Source organism: Atractosteus spatula, chromosome 20 (assembly GCF_055471065.1).
Source record: "Atractosteus spatula isolate fAtrSpa1 chromosome 20, fAtrSpa1.hap1, whole genome shotgun sequence".
Taxonomy (NCBI): domain Eukaryota; kingdom Metazoa; phylum Chordata; class Actinopteri; order Semionotiformes; family Lepisosteidae; genus Atractosteus; species Atractosteus spatula.
In genome coordinates this window covers 14,521,587-14,542,210 of record NC_142725.1, presented here as the reverse complement: position 1 = coordinate 14,542,210, position 20,624 = coordinate 14,521,587, and the positions used below count along the sequence as shown (strand labels likewise).

General features: G+C 38.2%; 3 protein-coding genes across 4 annotated transcripts in view; all 3 read left to right on the top strand.

Moving 5' to 3' along the window:
• Nucleotides 1–417: 417 nt before the first annotated feature.
• On the top strand, nucleotides 418–7,315 carry LOC148817605 (tumor necrosis factor receptor superfamily member 14-like). 2 transcript variants are annotated; one of them, XM_088938466.1, is made up of 10 exons: nucleotides 418–891; nucleotides 2,001–2,106; nucleotides 2,207–2,332; nucleotides 3,003–3,158; nucleotides 3,250–3,334; nucleotides 3,839–3,984; nucleotides 5,026–5,045; nucleotides 5,217–5,281; nucleotides 5,568–5,591; nucleotides 6,055–7,315. In XM_088938466.1, exons 1-9 carry the CDS (start codon nucleotides 823–825, stop codon nucleotides 5,572–5,574), a joined length of 780 nt encoding a protein of 259 aa, XP_088794592.1. In that variant the 5' UTR covers nucleotides 418–822; the 3' UTR covers nucleotides 5,575–5,591; nucleotides 6,055–7,315. The 2 variants fall into 2 exon arrangements, with proteins under 2 accessions (XP_088794592.1, XP_088794593.1); XM_088938467.1 differs by having other exon boundaries at nucleotides 5,563–5,591.
• A 1,583-nt stretch (nucleotides 7,316–8,898) lies between these two features.
• Nucleotides 8,899–14,674, top strand: LOC148817604 (tumor necrosis factor receptor superfamily member 14-like). The gene is made up of 6 exons (XM_088938468.1): nucleotides 8,899–8,964; nucleotides 10,621–10,720; nucleotides 10,950–11,078; nucleotides 11,812–11,967; nucleotides 12,530–12,620; nucleotides 13,543–14,674. The coding sequence occupies exons 1-6, from the start codon at nucleotides 8,932–8,934 to the stop codon at nucleotides 13,721–13,723; spliced, it is 690 nt and encodes a 229-aa protein (XP_088794594.1). The 5' UTR covers nucleotides 8,899–8,931; the 3' UTR covers nucleotides 13,724–14,674.
• Nucleotides 14,675–15,495: 821 nt separating this feature from the next.
• prkcz (protein kinase C, zeta) overlaps nucleotides 15,496–20,624 on the top strand; it is a 164,684-nt gene continuing 159,555 nt past the window's right edge. The window contains exon 1 of the mRNA XM_088937913.1: nucleotides 15,496–16,691. Coding sequence (XP_088794039.1) covers nucleotides 16,621–16,691 — 71 coding nt within the window. The 5' untranslated portion in view covers nucleotides 15,496–16,620. The remainder of the gene's footprint in view (nucleotides 16,692–20,624) is intronic.

Here is a 20,624-nt window from a genome sequence, read left to right as displayed (position 1 = left end):
TATTATCGCATCTGAGATTCGGCGTTATTTAAATATTGAAACTACAACATTAAACCATAAAAGGTTTTTTGAATGACATAAAATAGTTGGTGAATAGCTTCCAAATTGCTTAACATTTGTTTCTTTTTTTTTTCCTGCGCTTCAAGTTTATATAGCTCCAAATGTATGTAGCCTGGCAAAGAATAACCAGCACAGGACACACACATATTTTCTTATATTTCTTTATTTCCAGGTAAGTATGGTGTCTGGTCTGTTTTGTTAGTTTGGAAAATAAAAAAAAAAAACTGAAGAAATGACAGTGATATATTTAACGACACAAAATACGATAGTGGTTCTTCCACGCAACGCGTGTAGAAATAGGCAGGCCACCTCTCGGCTCTACCCTCACTGAGAACATGACAGCTCTTTTTTTTATTTATGCATAAATAATAACAAAACTTACAATACAAACGAGTACATGTAACATTTCAACACACAAACATCGTCAGGGGTACATATTGCAAAATAAATTCAAATGATGAAAAAACATTACAACTCTGCACCACTAGGTCACATATAGCACACTAGTTAGCAAACCCAGTGAAGGCAAGTCGTAGTTACTGGGTGTCAAAGACGCTGCCTGAGTAAAAAATATTGCCTTTCGGCCTTTCGGTCGGTTATTTTCCCCACATACACCACAGTTATTATTTTTTGAGGACTTGATACATGATGGGAATTTTTATTTTGTGTTTTTCTCTTTTCTACGAAAATGTTATATTTCGTCAATTGTGGGTGGATGCCTTTAGAACAAGGAACAGTCACCATTGAAAGCGAAACTTTAACATGCAGTTATTTTCTTCTGACTTCTTCCATCACTCGCAGAAACACCGAAACATGAAAACATTTTTTTCGGTAAGTTAAAAAAATAGTAATTGCTGCACTGACATGACTAAGTTTGTTTTCCTATTAAAAGTTTGATTTTTGTATGAAACGAAACCGAAACCCCCCAAAATCTAGGTCTTCAAATATCGCCATTAAATTCCCCCTGAATGCGTGACCTTTAATCAATAAAAATCGATATTATGAAATGGAACTGCGCTGGTATCCGGTCGATATTTTTAACATTGATGGAGTAGCTCTGTGTCTTCCTGTCTTGAAAATTGTCCTGTTTGCAAGGTTGACTGAACACGTTACACAGACTGTAACGCCCAATCTAAGCAGCTAACTCACACACACACACAAAAAAAAACTCACGGCCCTAAATTTTGTTTAAATCTGTCTTTATACTTTTCAGCATTAGTTAATCATTTGTAGCCGATTTACACTAACGCAGTTTACAAAGGCCCCTAAAATGATAAACAGTGAAGTAATCGTTATTTTCTTTCACCATAAGCGTTTCTTCTTTACCCTTTATTTCCTTTCAGTGCAGTCTTCCTTGTCTGTTTTATATGCATAGATTTACATCACAGACTTGCTTTTCTGTTCTGTATTAAAACATGCAATAAACAGTAAACAAAAAGTGATTGTGGCCTGATGTCCATTTATGTCACTTGGCAAAGCCAAATGCAGAATCACGTTTTCCTGTTGAGAAAGTATATGAACCATGTGAAGAACATTTACATATAGACACTGTGCTCTGCAACTGAAGTTACACCTGTAGCAGTCCATTTTGTATTGTGTATTGCTAAGGAAAGCTGAGAGAATTAGTATTTATAGGCACAGCTTTTTTTTTTAACAACTTATGGAATTGAAAAATCTCAGTATTGTGTTAAATGTTGACAAGAGCTGTAATTATTCACATCAGTTTGATGAAATCAGATGTATTATTATGCTGATGTACTGTCATCTTCAGCTGGAGGACTCTCAGACATATCTGTGATTTACAATATTGATCTTCACACTTACAAACATAACTCTTACAGCTAAAAGCAAAGAGGAAGTTAAAATGATTCATCACACTTGCGTCACTGTCTTGATGTTGTACCTTTCTGCATGGTTGAATAATTATGTTTTTAAAACAGGTTGTGATATTCCTCCTCGCATTATTCCATGGATTTGCAGTTGGGAAACAGTGTGGCCCAGCAGAATACAAAGTAAATGGAGAGTGCTGTCCCATGTGCCCAGCAGGTACACAATTGTGAAGCTTTGCATATTCCTGGGATTGACTATTTTGAATAACTTTGTAATATGTTAAATTTTATTTTTACCCCTTCATCTTCTCTACCAGGATCTCGGGTTCTACGCCATTGTACAGAGTTTTCAAGCACTTCCTGTATACCTTGTGTAGGACAAACTTACATAGATCAGCCCAATGGATTATCAACATGTTTGCAGTGTAAAGTCTGTGATCCAGGTGAGAATGGATCTCTTCTACCGTGTGAAGAAAATGGTAACTTCTGGTAACTGGAGGCTCACTCTGTCAGTTGTTTTCTAATAGTGCAGTACGCCTGACATTGAAATCAACATTATCAACATGTTTGCAGTGTAAGGTCTGTGATCCAGGTAAGAGAGTATTTCTGCAACACCAATTTTTGCAAGACGACGATCCAGGAGTGACTCCTGTACCCTCTTGGCAGTGGGACATGCAGACCTGTATACGTGCAGAGATGCTCATTCAGTGCTTTGCTGAGCTCCACAGCGGCTTACAGGAGAGGTGATGCCAGCTGGAGGGATGTTGTACTGAGTTTCTGTTTGTCAGAAAGCTGAAGGAGACATACAGTAGCTGAGTCCCAGACCTTCCAGGGTGGCACTTAGCCAATTGTGCGCCATGTGTTTAGGAATCCTGGTGATAGTCAACAAGTGACAATATTTCATTTCCATACTATGTTACATATGAGCCACAGAGCCTTAGCTTCAGTGAGAGTCAGTGTATATATTTAATAGGACTGATTCTAGGAGTTCGCTAAATATCATCGGAATACAGTGTTGTATTTAATGATATTCGGTTGTGCATAATGTTTTCTATCCTTTTTAGTATCTTTGTAGGCTTAAACTCAGTTCTAAAAGCTTTTTTTCATGTTAAGGACTTGGACTACAAAATCTCAGTGACTGTACCTCGACTAGGAACAGACTCTGCCGTGTTTTGATTCACTATTACTGCACGGACAAAGTAGATGGAGACTGCAGGGCTGCTCGCCCACATACTGTGTGTAAACCAGGACAGAGAATTAAAAAGCAAGGTAAGGCTGCATCTCGTATTTCTTGTTTTCCTGAAATCATACAATGTAAACCACATACAGGATTTTAATTTTGAATCTTTTACATGTAAAGGAACAGAGACATCAGATACAGAATGTGAGGACTGTCCAGAAGAGACATATTCTCCACATGGCATAGAGTGTACCCGATGGACAGAGTAAGTAGCTGAGCAGTTTGTTTAGAATTGTTATGCTGTAAAAACATACACGTATGTACATGTTTTTGCTAGTGAATATTCCATTTTAAGCACTGTCAGTTTTTCATCCATCTGTCCTCAATACGTCTCTTATCTTGATGAAGGTTGTGGAAAGCAGCCTATTCTGGAGGGATAAGGCACCAATCCATCACAGGGCAGTAAAGAAAGAGACATTTTAGAGTAGGTGGTAAAAGCTAACTTGCATGTTAGGCTTGATTTGAATTAGAATGTGAAATGTATACAGTAGAAAAGAATCTGATCAGTGACAAGGTAATTGATACAGTTGCAAAGGTTACAAATACCTGTAATAATGTTTCTTAAAACAGTTCAGTATTTCTTTTTAATGACAAAAAGACTTCATTTTAATTAGTTATCATTTTTCATTATAGCCAAACCAGCAACATCTTTTTTTTAGATTGAAACCTGCATAGGAATGCTTTTGACGTTTTGACACATTTTCTTTAGCTGTGCCGTGCTTGGTAAAGTAAAGATGAAAGATGGAAGCTCAACAGATGATGTTTCTTGCCAGAAAAAATCACCTCGTCCTCATATAGGGACTCTTGTTGTATTTGCACTGTGGATATGTGCAGTTGTATACTTATTCACAAGAGGTGAGTGGGGTTTTGTGATATACAGTATAAAATTAAGCGCAGGCTTTGCTGGGGCTAATTGTTCTTAGTACAAGAAATAGTGTTTTCAAGTACTCAGTGTCAGGATGAGGTGCAGAGGGAAGATGCAGCACAGCACAAATTTGAAAGATTCAGTCCTCTTTGCAGGATTATGAAACGTCTGAGTATAAAACACCAGAACTTTCTATACAGTCAGCATCTTTGTCATTACCTGTCGACAGGTAGTGTAATTGGTACCAGTCTGAAGATAATGGAGCATTATTTGATCCCGATTTATGATTGCTGCAGGAATACTTCTGATTTGAAATTTCAAACTTCAAAATAATATAACATGTTCATCAGTACAGTTTCAAATACTTCAGTGGCTTGCAAAATATGCAGTAGGTCGAATGGTAGCATTAGAATTTTGCTTCCCTACAGCACGTAAGGTCTCTGAATGCCGTGATCTCATGCTCCAGTGCTCTCTAAGCAGGCACAGTGTTTGAAATCAAGGCTGAATGAAGGTGAAGAGATCTCTGATGGGCCTACTGGCTTCCATTCACTGGGACAGTGGTCTTGTACCATAGACTTAAACTGGCCCATCCCAGGGGAAGGGATGTGGTGCTTTTCAGTGCAGTTTTCCTTGTCAAGACAGAAAGGTGCCGGTACTTTTGAGCACCTCAGAGTGTGTAGAAATACGTCTTCCAGTTTCTTCTGTCAGCAGGTAAGTCAGTGAATGATGTCAGTAAAACATCTGCAGGGTCAGTTTTTGTGGCACCAAGCAAAAAAAAAAGGATCATAATGATTAATTATAATAAAAAAAATAATTAGTAGAATTATTAAAAAAACAAAAACAGTTTAGCTTTCTGAATATCGTAGGAAATATATAACAATATAGATTATTCTGTATTTAATGTAAGTACTGAAGCACTGTTTTTTCTGTGTTTTTACCTATGTAGTGTTTATCTGTTTTGTACAGCACTTTGACCTGGAAGATGATGTATACAATAAATGATTAATTGTAGCTATTGTTGTTGTTTTCAGCCCGACTATGCTGTTCAGAGGTTAGTGCTATTTACAAATCTTCTCCATCAATGTCAGGTTTTTGTACGCAGTGTACTGGTCCAAACTTGAAAGTTTGGGCTTTATTTGAATATTTTTCATGAGTAATTCTCATTTACAGTACTAACATTTGAAAAGATCTCTTATTGTAATAAACGTGTCCTGTTTTATAGAAACGCCCTATAGAAGAAACCGACCGGGGTAGCGTGGCACAACAGACGGGAAAGGGTTCTTTTCTGTAAGTCCACTGTGGTGAAAACAGCTTGAAGGCTTTTCATTTCCAAAGCTGCCGATTCCCCACTTCATGTGTTGTTCATTATTAGACTTTATATTAAGGTACATAGGGATTGGAAAGAAATATCGTTTTTCAGTGAAAGTCAGACAAAAAAAATGTTGAACGTGTTTTAGTTTGAGAGTACCACAAAAATGTAAAAATGCAACAAAATATCATACTCACTCTGCTATGCTGTTGCGATCTAGAAAAAAAGTAATTTGTGTCCTTTCATTTTTTTTATTAAGGACAGGAAATGAAGATGCTGCAACTGAGTGTAAGTAAACCTTAAAAAATTACATTTACTTATTTGCTGTTTTCTGAAGGAATGCTGAGATGGTCAAAGAGTGACTGGGACTTTAAATAAAAAAACAGTTTTTATAGACATGATTACTACTTTAACATGTCATACTCTCTTGGTAGTTTTTGGAAACTAAGAAGTGATCAGCGAGTTCAGTTTAGTACTCAGTGGGTATTGATCTCCAGCACCCAGTTATCTTTCAGCTCAGAACTCTAGGATCAGGGGAAATCTGGAAGCTGAAGGCCTATTTAACAGACAAGTCATTTTTATGTTGGACTTTGAACATAAGTTGGTTCTCAGTAAAACATATTTTAATTGTAGCTGCATTTTTTGAAGTAAACTTTCTGGGTGTTATTATTTAGAAAACGCATAAAATATGCAATATGAGATAACCAATGCTGAGAATGTTTTCAGTTTATTTTTCCCCTTTCTTTTTTAGCTGGTGGGATAGAGACGTGAAATATCAAGGAAGACCAGCAGGATTTGCAAACAGTGCCAGTGTGACGGACATCTGCAGACTCAGGGCATCTTGGAACATCTAGGCAATCTAAGGAGCTTGGCGGTGCCTGCTGACACCACACAGGCCTCTACTAGCAATGCAGAGCAAACACGACAGTGAGGAGACCTGCTGCATGGACATGTCGTACCTCGGGGTCAGCTAAAAACATCACAAGTGGTTTCTTCCGAAAACTGAAGTGAAGCTCTGGATTAGCCAACTCACACTGCGGGACAGTGAAGGCGGCATGTCCGGATCAGCGCAACTCAGCCGTACAGAAGCCAAGGATGCAATAATTAGACCTTAGATTGTTACACAGTTCCGTATTGGGAGTGCTCTTTTTCGATCTATGTAAGACATGGACTGATCGAGTTACACATTTCAAACTGAATCAGTTTATCCCACCGGTTTTGAGCTGGATGTGGACTCACAACTCATTCAGCTTGTGACCAAAACGAATGCACAACCATGTCATTTATCAGCTGACAAACTGCGGGACTGAAACGTGAGTTCACTCCATAACTCTGGAGCGTAAACTGAACCTGAGGGGCTTGAGTGATGTGAAACAATATATGTTCAGCATTAACATTAAGAAGAGAAAGATCTCGGCTTGTTTCATAGTTCCATTGTGTTTTTATATGGAAAATAGAATTGGACCAAGTCACGTTTAAAGGATGTGATGTGACAAAGGTGTAATGCATTTCCTGAACCTAGGAACCCAATCACTGTATAACAATGGATCCCAATCCTATTCCTGGTGACCCACACACCTGTTGGTTTGTGTTCCAGCCGAGCCCTCAGTTACTCAGACGCTTCATTGACTTAATAATAATGACTTGTGACTAGAAACAAGATGCAAATTTTCAGTTAAAGCAACCCAGCAGATCACGTAATGCTTTGGTTATCTTTTTATCAATAAATTCTATTAGGTGGGATGGAATTGACACCAGCGGGTGTGTGGGTCAGCAGGACCAGGACTGGGACCCAGAGCTGTAGAGGGACCACATCCATGTTCTGTTCTGTGTGAAACCCTCTCTTGTAACTTTTTGACCAGATGCAGTAATAGTAAGGGGTGTGTGGATTAACGTGTACAACAGCGTTGTTTCATTTGTATTGAAATAACATGTAACCTGCTGCTTTTGTATAAACTGAAACATTTCAGTCATTTTGCTATTTCAAGTTTTTAATAAATGTGTTAACATTGTATGCCCTGTGACCAGGCTGTCACAGAATTTTTATGAACACGATTCATTGCTGAAAAACCATCTTGTGATTCATCACTGGCAGATGATGTGTGTGGATAAAGTAGAAGGGACACAAGCAAATGGACACAATCAAAACTCAAGCCTTTTACATGAACACAAGAACACAAATCCCTGACCAGGGTGACTGTGATTGTCGTGTTTTACTGTCTCAGCCGATCAGTCCTGGTCAAGACTTTGTTCATGTCATTCTTTTGTGTTGTTGGTGACTACAGGTTTAAATAGTAACATGAGAATCAGTAATTGGTTGAACCTGAACACGTGGGAAGAGCATTTTGTAATTGTGTGTCTGTGTCCTGTGTTGATTGCTGGTGTTTATGTGGAGAGTTATTGGGTAGTTTGAGGAACAGTAACTATTTGGTGCTCTTAATTTGGTTCACTGTGTTTAATTTGGTTCATTATTGTATCTGTATCCTTTTATACTATGACACTAATATGAACCGACTGTCCTTGACAACATTAGAATGGGCCCATTGTGCTCTTAGAAGCTCAGTGATCCCAAAATCCATTAGAGATCCCAGTGATCCATCAAACTCATTCTTCAAGTATCCCATGGAGTTAGACTGAGGTTACATTAAGTAATTTTACTTTCACAAATCAATAAGGAATGTAATTCAGATGAGTTACTAACAAAATAGATGGTAGCTCAACAAGACCATGTTTCTGAGTTGCAGAAATCTGTTCAGTAATTGTGTACAGGCACAATATCCATTTTGGTTTCTGAAATATTCAATGATCTGTGAATGCTGAATTGTGAACTTCACATTTTGGGTAGTTTTAGAACTTTATTATACAATTGTTTTCCTTTTATTTTTTTTGTTTTATACAGTTGATACAATTACTTTAAAAAGTCTTCACTTTTTTTCAGTCCAGTCCTTATTGAAATCGTAGGAGCCAAAGTAATACATTTTGTCACCTGACGCGCACGCACCACAAAGTAGGCATTCTTAAATATATTTATAAATATATTTTTTCTCATTTGTGATTTATTATAGATACAGGATGTCTCAGTCTTTTAAACGTTTTTGACGTTTCGTATTGGAGGAGCGCCATCAGTCGGTACCTGTAGTACTGAAGGGACGCACAATTTGTATTTCAGAACAGGAAATAAAACGTATAATTGCACCATTCGCCGGTAATATTCATTTTAGAGATGAAATGAAGCAGATAAATTCAGTTATACAAGCATAACGTGGATTATGAAAACAAACCTGTGATAGTACAACGTTACATTTAAATAATCAAGGAGTTTCCCCGATAAACCCCTGACCCTTAAGAATTTCCATCGCAGATTGACAATGTCCCCCCCATTCTCTCTGTATAATTCCTTTATGTTTCTATAGAAACAGTAATTTTTTTTGTTTTTTTGGGGGTAGTAACTTTTAGGATATTTTCGTAAGGAACCAAGCTACTCCATAAGTTAACCTCATGGTTTATTCGGTGTAAAGCTCTCGGAGATAACCTGCACTTTTTCGTATCAAAACTAATTTTGTTAGTGAAAGCAAAACCTAAACGACCTTTATAGTTTCAATTTCTCCAGAAACTCAAGTAAGCAAGAATGAATTTGGCAGATAAACTGTTTTTTCTACTGGTAAGTTTACTATGAACCTTATCATAAGGTCGATTCAGTGTGGTTTCGAAAGTATTATAAAATATTTGGTAAGAAAGTAATGTTGAAGGAAAACGGTGTTTACATCTAAAGGTACAATTTACAACGCTCGAGAAGCCCTGACGCAGTGGAAATGATGACTTTATAAATGTTTTATACACGACAGACCACTGAACAATAGTAATAAGAGTAAATATTTGGTATTTAACTTTTAAATTGTTTTATTTGTAGGAGAATGATCATCTTTATGTTTAATGTTGGTGAGGAAGGCGGTAGTGTGAAATGTATATATGAAATGTATATATTTGTATCGTAGTACGTCACAGAAACAGATTCTGTAGTCCGGCGGTATTCGTTTGCATTGGAGTGCATTTAGGACAGATGTTATCTAAAGGAGGCGTTTTTAGACTGTAACTACCATGTAATACAACAATAACCAGCCTTGGTTTTAGAGTTCGCGACCTTTTCGAGTTTTTTATATTAAACTTGTACATCGATAACTTGATTAAAAATAGCTACAGTACCTACGTTTGTTAAAAAATATATTTTCTGAATTTTAGTTTGATTGATTGATCTTTCCATAAAAATAGCAATGTTTTTTATATAGCGTGAGGCATTCCATACCTGAACGTTTTCATAAGAGTTTCATTAAAATATATCAATTAAATATTTGTGTATGTATTATTTGTATATCGTGTATTTATTATGTTTACAAATGTTTTCTTTACAAAAAAGGCGACTTGGTCCATTTGTAGAACATTTGTAGGTCTGTGCCATAGGGTTCTCTGGGGACACAAACAGCTGATTAGATAACTACAGTACCTGCATTGTCTGAGTAAGTGGCTTTGGTGGAACTGCACACTATTTGGTCATATGATAGATATGACCAGCACTCCCACAGCAGGATCTTCAAAGCTTATTCCCACAGATACAGTAGGTTGGGTTCTGCCTTATTAGTTCTAGACCAAAAATGTTGGATTTGGCTCCTCTGAAGCTCTGCTTAGGGATTGTCTATCAATTCCTTCATTTTCACGAAGTAGTTTGTTCCTGACAGGGGCCTCTCTCAGAAGCATAGGATGCAAGATGGGATGTTAGTCCACCCCATGAGACACACATAGACACAAACACAGGGACCATTCAGCAACACCAGTTAACAAAGCTGTCACCACTGGAGCTGTAGGCTCAAGCTCATATAAACACAGAGAGAAAATGCAAGCTCCACACAGAAAGCACTCCAGCCCAAGGCCTGGGGCGATTAAAATCACGAAAGACAGAAATAATAAACAGGACTCCCCTTAAAGCCTGACACTGAGTGCACAACTAGAGTCTTTTCCCTCTGGTAACATTGTAGTGTAGTGGCTTGTACCCTGCACTTGTACAGTAACTGGGAGATCGTAGGCCTGAGTCCTGTGTGGCTACCACTGTTGTCCTCTTGAGCGAGATACCTCACTCAGATTGCTTCATGGAGAGCCCCAGCTGTGGAAATGAGCAGAAGAGCAAATCGCTTTTGATATATCAACTGGTAGTTTATTCACAGACAAAGGTAAATGTTTTTGTTAAGAAATGTCCCTGATTTGAGTTCTGACTCTAAACTGAGAGCTGGTTAGTGGCCTTAATTTAATTATTTTTTGTTTCCAGAATACAGCAGCAGTGCTATTTCTACTTGTTTCAACTAACAGCTCCTGTGGCCCTGGAGAGTACAGGATCGCTAACCAGTGCTGTCAGAAGTGTGGACCAGGTTGGTAATAATGGCTTCTCTTCCATGGTTCTGATTTGAAATCTCGATTTTTGAAATGTCGAAGTGAATCGGTTAACCCCAGAAAACAGAACAGCAGGAGTCTCAAAACAAAACCGGTTTAATTTGCAGTTCAGCACTGGGAAAACAACAGTCGTCCAGATTGCCTCTTAACCAGACAGGGCTTAAAACATTGTTGGGATTTGTTCCTTAATTTTGTTCCATTTTTCAGGCAGTCATGTTTCCCATCACTGCTCTCCACCAAACAGTGATACAGAGTGCACCAGCTGTTCCAACAGCACATACATAGATCACCCCAATGGCTTGACAAAGTGCTTAGACTGTAAAATCTGTGACTCAGGTGAGGAAAAACTATCTTCATGGGGTGTATTTCATGGGGAGGTGGAATGTGCTCTCAAAACATAACCTTTGCAGCAAAGCAGAGAAATACAAAGAAAATACCTTACTCTAGTTTGGTCCCATGTAAAATTTCAGTGATTGTAGATAAAACTGTGTGTAATCCGCGTGGTTACTACTTCAAGTCTGCTTTTTAGTTCTGACTACACCAGACCTAACAAAATGTAGCTGTAGCAAAATGTGCTTTTATAGGGTAAATAGTATACCCTCCTGAGAGTGTCAATGCAAGGAGACATCGACTTAGTTTCATGAAGAATAATGACTCCAAAAATCGCATGGACACAAGGAGGGATCACACTGTAGCGGACATATGTTCATCTAATTTCATTGCCCCATGTTGTAGTTTTCATCATACAGTTGTCTGAATAGGTCAGCTAACTTTAAAAGCCATGTGTTTGCTATCACACGTGAGTACAGTCTAGAGTAAATGTGCTTATGCTGTATTTTTGGGTTGTGATGGATTAACAATAGAACATTTATTTGTCCTAGTTATTGTCCTGAGTTTTCAGCTTAAGTAAAAAATGTTCAGTTCTGTGCTCATATCCTCAGCAGCCTTATAATTGTAGCTAGGATTGGAAAGAGAGTGGTCTTCTCAGTTACCCCCCCCGGATGATCCAAGTGTAATTCAGAGTTATTGACATGATGCTAGAGTGTTGAAACACTTATCCTGTGCTCAGAGCTGGGTCTTTTCGTGAAGTACCCCTGCACCAAAGTGAAAAACACTGTCTGCCACTGCTTGAAAGACTTCTACTGTGTGGATGGCAGCAGTGAAGAATGCCACCTGTGTCCTAAACTCTCCGTCTGTCAGCCAGGACAGTGGGTTAAGCAGAATGGTAAGTCAGAAACCTGGTTCCTTTCTGCTTCTATTTATGTGTTTTTGTAACCAGTCTGTTTTAATTTGGTTTGATGCACGGCTGATCTTTCAGAACACAAGCCAAGTGTCAACTAAGAATCGGTTATTGATTTATACAGTATCATGTACTGTTTAAGCTAATCATAAGGTGGCTTGGTGGCAGAGTGGTTAGCATTGTTGCCTCACATGGCTGGGCCCTGTGTTCAGTTCCAGACCAGGGGTGCTGTGTCTGTCCGCTCTGTGTTTGTGGGTTTCTGCTGGGAGCTCTGGTTTCCTGCCACAGTCCAAAGACATAATAAGTTAAAGGGAGTCTGGGAAAACTGGCCTTGGTGTGCATGCAAGAGTGTGCGTGTGTGTGTGCCTGTATTTGTATCTGTCTGCCCTGTGATAGACAGGCGTCCCGTCCAGAGTGTCTCCTGGCATGTGCCCATTGTTTGCCAGAATAGACTCCGGCTCCCCTGCATGCAACCCTGAATAAGAATAAATAGACAAGAAATGGATGCACATGTTAATCATAACTTATGTGTTATTAATATGTTCAGGAACAGCTAAATCTGACACCATTTGTGAAGAATGCCCTACTGGCACATTTTCAGCAGAGGAAATGTCATTATCATGCACACCCTGGACTGTGTAAGTGTCTACATCTTTCTTTTGATGTCTTGTAAAATAATGTCAAAATGAATGCACTAATATTAATTTTTTATTGAAACTGCGGTATGTTATGAACATTCAATATCTCATCTTGACATCTTGACACTTTTGAATCGCGAGTGCTTTTATTTCCAAGAACATAATCCATGAGCTTTTGCACAGAGACAAATTGGTTGAAATAATATATTCTCCATGTATATGGTTTTCTCCCCAGACTGGGAAGTGCAAAAGGACTGTTTAACCCATTCCAGTCCAGTGCAGCATCTTAGAAAAGATATTCCGTATACAGTAGAAGCAGCTGATTCTACGACTGACTACATGTTATCCATACTCCCCAGTCACACTGCCACTACCCACCAGCATTCTGGTACTAGATTGTGGTGAATGCCTTCCTGTCGTAACTGGAAGATGGATTGTAACCTGTGATATCCAGGCTATCTAACAAATCTTGATTGCTGGGCAGTCATTAAGGAACTACATCCTACAGTCATGAACAGAGTCAGAAATAGTGCATGAGGGTGAATGGCCTTTTAGTTTTAGACCCTGGCTTGATATCTACGCTTAGATTAAATCCAGAAATTTTCTCACACTCCATTCATATGTTCCAAGTTCTTTCTTCATGGGGGAGGGGGGAGTAAAGATCAAGTACCTGTATGAAATATATGCCTGAAGTCTAGTTTAGTAACAGCACATGTAGAACCAGTATCAGTATCTGTCTTGGCCTCTTCAAGAGCTCTTCTGTGGAAATCAATAGGAATAGACGCAGAACAGTTTGCAGATGAGAATAAAATAATACAGTAGCAGGGCTTCGAAAACCAAATGTTATTTTTTTCTTGTGTTGATGTGTTCTCATACTGGTTTATTCTTGTATTATGTGTGTGTATTCTTTTGTCTTTTTAAGGTGTTCAGGTGGTGTCCTGTCTAGAGGAAATTCAACCACTGACGTAACGTGTAAGGCATCCGTCTCGAGACAGCATGCCATACTTGTTGTTTTCATAGTTGTTGTTCTGGTTTTACTTGTATTTTTGATGTACAAACTAAAAACCCACAAGTCTTCATTATGTGCTTTTAAAGCTATTTAAATATATTGTAAAGAGATTGTGTGACATAAAGTAATGTACCTCAACAGTCATCATCATTCTTGAATAGAATTGTATCCATGAACACAGTCATAAATAGTGCATGAATACCCCTTCAGCTGTATATCTTGGTTTCTTATCTAGGCTTAGATTAAATCCACACTCTATTCATATATTCCATGTTCTCTCTTCATGGAGGGTAGAAAGAAGAACATTCTGGCAAGCAGAAAGCTGAGATTAGTTAATCGATTTACAATGCAGCTTCTCATTTAATCTGGTCCCTACTTTCGATTGGAAATTAAATTGTTTTGATTAAATCCCCATGTTTTGAAACTATGCCAAACTTGAATGTACATTTTTAAATTTAACCAATTTACCTATAACATGTAGAATCCACTAATAGTTAGTGTTTATTTATGAAGACATTTCTTACATCGTACTTCTCTTTAGACGGAGGGTTGTATCCAGTGTTGCATTGTCAGAGCACACTAATAATAATTAATGGCATTTATACGCCGAAGTAGGCCCACTACATCCATCACTGAAGTTGGGCACCCACCTGGGTGATGCCCAATACTACGTCAGCAACCCCAATACAGATCAGGCGGAGAAGAGGAATTACTTCGCTAATTAAGAGGGAACTTTAGGGAAACCAGATTATCCAAGAGGTGCAAAAATTGAAAAAGAACTGAAGGTCACGTGAATGTTAAATTTAGAAAAGTATGTAGCATTTTTGTGTATTTTTTGTGAAATAAAATGTAAAAATAAGCACATACTAGATTCCATACTAACACTGGATTCCTTTATATTTTCGTAATTTGCATTACTTTAGAAGAAAAATATTGTACTTTCTCTGAATATGTATGTAAGAACTGATACAGGAAAATAATATGTATGGAGTTTTTTTTGTATTTCTCGGGTTATTCTATTGTTTGAAATAAAAAATAATTGCACTGTGAACGGCTTTTTATTCCAGACTGTTGGTTTAAGTGTTATATGCAGTTCATACCGCAGGTGGCGCAAACGTCAATTGTAAGAGTACCTCTGCTTTTATGTGGAACTCTTCTCGCAAGTTTCAGACACCCTAGAAATCCTCACTTAGAACACCTTGAGGCATTATAATTACAGATCAGGACCTGATAGAGATTTATTGAGATTACTTAAAACCTTTTGTACAGCACGACCCTCCTAGAGCAGCTCATTAAAGTACGTTCTCTTGTTGTGCGCAGTCCACACTTGAACAATGCATTCTAATTTGCATCCAATTTATAAATGCCATCTGCCAAAATAAGATAAAACGACATTTTATTACTGACTGTCACGTCCTCGCACGAGCAATTTATCGCTGCCCTTTTAAAAATTAATTGCATTTATTCAAAACATTTTGGATACTATAAATCTTAGTTTTGTATGCATTATGCGCAACGAATGTCCCAACCAAGATATGAATTGGTTTAAAATAAATGCTTAGAGAACTTTCTTCTGACCTGTAATATTTAGCAGCTATGGAAAAGTAAAAAGCACGATATGAGTTGTTCAATATGTTCAGTTTTGCGGGCTTTTGGTTGGACACAGGTAAATCCAACAGTCGTCTGATTGGATAAGGAATTTTCCGTTCACTTTTTAATTCAGGTAAATCCCGAACGGAATTCCAATTGGATGGGGGTAATCCCACGAGTTTTCGGATTGGCTACAGGTGTTGCCTGCTCTTCCCGGATTGGAAAGCAGGTGTGACTCCATCGTTCCGATTGGCTCCGGCTCTGGAATTCTCCGCCATGTTCCCTCAATCCTCCCGGGAGACGCTAGAAGCCGTCTAAACAGAAACTTCTGGAGTTGTTTATGATTGCTGCAAGCTGGGAAAAACGATACAAAAATAGAAATAAATACAAGCAATGCACGAGAAAAACAATAACTACCGGGACTGAAAACTAATTTCTGAGAATTTTTAAGCACCGAATTATTTTTTAACTGGTTTCCTGAAGTTTTTGATTCGGCTATACTTTGCTCAGTAAGATAGCTGTCGTGGGACGGTAAATGTTACAGTTTTACTAACTTCAGATGAATACGTTATCAACAGATTTATCTGCTTTCCCCCTCCTGATAGGCAGAACAACATTCTGGTGACGGACGTCTTGGAATAACATGGATTTTTGGAATAAAAAGTTGAAACTTGGGAATGCACGACTAAATTCCAGTTCAGCCTAATTTAATTTTCCAGTTATACACTTCACATGCTGAACGAATATGTCTATTTTGTCCTCTTTAGCGCAATCATTTAACAAGCCATTGTAGTAGAGTGTAGTGTAACTGCTGAATTAAAGCTAAATATAATATTGCAACGTACGTCATCTCAGCTCATTTATTAACTGCGTAAAATCTATGAATGTTGAGCTGGATGTTAACGCGATGAACATTTGTGTCTATCTTACTCAAGCGGAAAATGTATTTTCCATTCTGTGGGGAATGAATGATTTTATGATTTTATAGAGTCCTCTTTTAAATACAGCAGCTCATTATTACGTGGGTCCGGCAGTTACAGTAGTGTCTGTACCGTACTAGTGTTTCGAGTAATTGCGTTTCAGGAGCAACACAACAGGTGGAATTGACAAAGGCCAGTCCAGACTTGCCAGTGTCCCTCTGACTACTGTGTCGCGGAATAAGTAACCAAGGCAGGTGACCGAATTCCTAGAGGACGGCAGCATGTTACAGAATCGGGGACAACATAAATGAGATTTTTAACCTTTTTTTTTTAAAAAGCGCAACCTGTTGAATTCTCCCTATCGGTTTTAGTCGTTGACACGGAGGGAACCAACAACAGAAGATCCTGTTTCACGTATTTGATGCCCCACTTCTGTCGGATTACAGTATTGGCTTTTTATATTTAATATTTCTGGAGTACAATGCCTACCAAACAAGGATCCGTGATGAGCATGCACCTGGAATATGTGCAAATTAAGGCACATTACGGCGGGTGAGTGTAATAAGTTTAGGTTTTGTAACCTGACAACTGTTAATTAATTGTCAACAGCCCACCTTAATCCCCTTCCTCTAAACCTCTGTAACGGGACTTTCCACGTTAATTGAGCAGTGTAGTTTTAATCCCCTTGTTGAGGGAATTTTATTTAGATGAACTGATGGTAACCACAGATGAGGTTTGAGTGCTTTGCGATTATTGGCTTTTCGATTTGGACTGCTCTCTTAACCTTTTTCTCAACGAGAAAAGTACTCCTGGTCAACGTCCACGGGTAGAAGGAGTTTAAACTCAGCCGGTCTGAACTACAGGTCCGAGATCAAGCCGCCACACTTGGACTCTGGTCTCAAACGATATTCTTTTGTTTGGCTTGCAGACCCCAGCTGAGGACAAAATTGAAAGGCTGAAAAGCAAGACAATTCGCCATACTTAGACTAAACATCTTTAACTATTAGATATGCGTGTAAACAGTTTCCTCAATTTCCTGACTCCTTTTTGGCTATTGTGAATGACGCTGTCTTCCTATTCAGATTGATCAATAACTTTTAAATCTCTTCTCATTCGTTGTTGGCAAGGTTATATGAAAGTTTGAGGTACATTGTTTTACAACATGTTTGCGGATGCTCTTTAGATACTGCCCTGTTAAGTTCTTACTTGGGTATATATAAGTTCTTGTATTATTTATCTGTTGTCCGGTCGGTTTTTTTTACGTTTCTGGCGTTTCAACACACCTGTCTTGTTAGTGTTTGGATGATTCTAACCTTGTAGTGGTATGTGCCTTTCAAGGTGCCCACTTGTGCTTTGTGGGAGTTAATTTTTAACTTGCACTTCATGAAAGCATCCACTTTCTGTACGCGAAAGAGGCAGATCCCGAAACCCTGAAATCAGGTGTTGCAAGAGTTTGTGTGCGCTCAGTATTACACACAGCTGTCAACGTCACACAGATACTGTTGTTTCTGAGTTTCTTAAACTCACGCTTAGCCAGGTCATATAAAATATAAGAATGTCACGATGGAATTTGGATAATCGTTCCATCTACTTATCAAATCCGTAATGTTTTTTTTTACTAACCTCTTCATTGTATAGGTTTGATGCTACACTTTACAACTAATTTAACTTTGGGATAGTTTTTGCACTAATTGCAAATTAAGCTCCTTAATGTAAAGCAAGTAAATATCTCGTAAATTGTGGCTTTAGCGAAAATACGGATAAGATGAAAAAACCTAACTTAGTCTCTAGCATTCCTTATGCGGGTTAATTTCATACTTGGTTCTTCTGTATGCGCTTGGACAGTTGTGTACGATTTCTCTAATTTCAATGGAGATTAATTTTAATACTGCTTTCTCTAGTCAGTGTTTATGATTAATCCCCTTTAGCTCTTGGGTTTATTATTGGATCTACCTAGAATCAAAACAAACTGTGACTGTCTGGGTCTGTGTAGAGTTCAGAACAGCTCAAATATGGAAATTCATCAAATGGCTATAGAATTCCTCCGTTGTTCTTTGATGTACAACTACAATGACTGAGATAAAGTGAATACTTTGTTTCGAGTTTGAGTTAAATAAAGAATATATACATAAGAGAGTATATTGGGCATCATTTAAGAACACAGTTTGTTTACAAACCTTTTTGGTCCATAGAAAATACTGCCTTTGGGTTTCTAAAGGCAAATCTTAACACTTGACTATAAAAGTTTTATAGAAAGTTCTAAAAATAATATGAAAGTGACCTTCATTAGAATTGGTGTTTTTATAGAAGGAGAACAATGGAATTATTCTGACAGAAATTTACCAGACTACAGTCTTGGTAATTTGCTGAGTAGTGCAAAAAATGTAAGTTCTGTTGCTTGTTTAAAGCATTGACCTACTGTGATATCGTGTGAATAAGTCACCAGATTCTAGCATTGGCCTGTTGGATTCTGTTTGGCCTGGAACCTATTGCAGGTGCATGCCAGTTCAGAAAATGACAGCAGAGAAGCTGGCTGAAAAATGACCTGTGTTACACTGTTCCTGAAGCACTCCTTGACTGAAATTGACAGGGGCGGACAGTGTCTTTAAACCAGCTTTCCACGCATAATGAAATATTGTGTCTGGTGTGAAAGGCAAGTCATTACTCACACTGTATTGACAGGCCTGTTCTAAAACAGAACCTAGAATAGCAAGGCTTTATCAATCATACAAGCTGTACTGTATATGCTGGCATCACATAAATAATACTGCGGTCCTCTCTCTGGAGATCCAAGTTATTTTATTTCAGGTTGAAGAAGGACTTTGTAGGCTGTGACCTACCATACTGCACATTCATTACTTGAGGAACAATCATAACGTCTCCTAAAAGGCAAATGGAAAGAACTGTCAGTAGCTTCTGGAGTAAACGGTCAATATTTTGTTGGCGGAGTGCCTTATTTTTCACACCCATTAAAATGTGACTGTGAGTGACATGTCCCTTTTCTTATATTGGAATTCTTAAGACTGCTGTGTAGTGGAGCCACACACTCGTAGCTACTTCTGACTTGTGTCTGCAGAGCATCTAATTTATATTTGCACACATTCTCACACCAGTTTATAAACCCCATTGACTAGAACAGGTATGACTCATGCAGAGCCAATTCTCTAAAGCTGAGTAGACCCCATGATTACACTTCCTGTTGCAGTTCACATCTACAGTCTGTATAGTAAGCACAAGATTAAAGAAACATATTCATCAACTAGCTAAATTGTGATACTTCATTATATAGAATATATTTTGTAAGTAGCCCTGGATAAAAGTCAATGATAAGCTAATAAAGGCATAGTAATAGCATTATAATTATACACAAATATCCCAATGCAAATCATAATTTTCTATAAGGTTTCCCAAAATTAAAACACATTTAATGCAGTTAATTTATTAGCTGTAGCTTCTCACACAGTCTTTGGTGATTGTGTGAATCCTTTAAGCTGTGCATGTGCGAAGCATTTGAAATTAAGATGCGCAGAGTTCTGTTCTGGTTGTTGTGTAAAGCAGGTTGTGATTCTGAAGGCAAAATCCGCTTGAAATTTGAACTCAAAAGTGTTTTCAGTGCATTGCAACATACACATATATCCAGATGATACTGTTGAATACCACCAATCTTTGAAAAGCCCTGCAATTCCCTCACCTCGTGTAGTTTTAGAATGCTTTTTCTGTGTATAAGGAGATAAACAGAAGATACCATTAATGAACAAACAATGGAGAATCATTCATTTGAAACCAGAGCCCTGTGAATCTGATACCAACTTAAATCTTGCACTATTGGTGTCCCGTTCTTTTAACAAATGTCTTGCTTGTGGGTTGAGTGGGAGAACTTATGGAGCAAAGGTTGATTTGGCCAAGAATGGCTCACAAGTGAGGAAACAGCCAATTGCTTGGCAGTATTCCATCCCATTACAGCCTTTCCAGTCTTCTCCATGATGTTGTATCAACACAAACAGCTCGCCTGCTGTGCTTACTGTCAGAACTCATCATTGATTAAGTTCAAGGTCAGGTGAGGCCGAATTGTGGGGCTGACGTACTGGAATGACTGTACCATGTTAAATCTGCAGCTTTAAAGAGTTCTGATCTCAAATTATTGACAGTAGCATTTCAATTAAAAGTCAGCTCTAAGACGGACTGTTTCAAGTCATAAATCGGTGAATCCAATCTTGTGCTTGATTGGTCCTATAAGAGCACAAAGAGAGTGGATGGTGCTTTAATCTTGATGATTTTGCATTCATTATTTCCACTGTTCCTTAATACTAAAGAGAGTAAGGATTCAATACAGATTTTTAGTTTTGCTGTTCTTGCAAATCCATTGCGATTATGCTCCTGAAATCCTTGGAAAATGTCACCCATGTGACTTTCTGCCAGCCCTGTTATTCTTGTGCTTTATGTGACTTTGCGTGCTGCACATCTCATTAGGCCCCAGACACAATC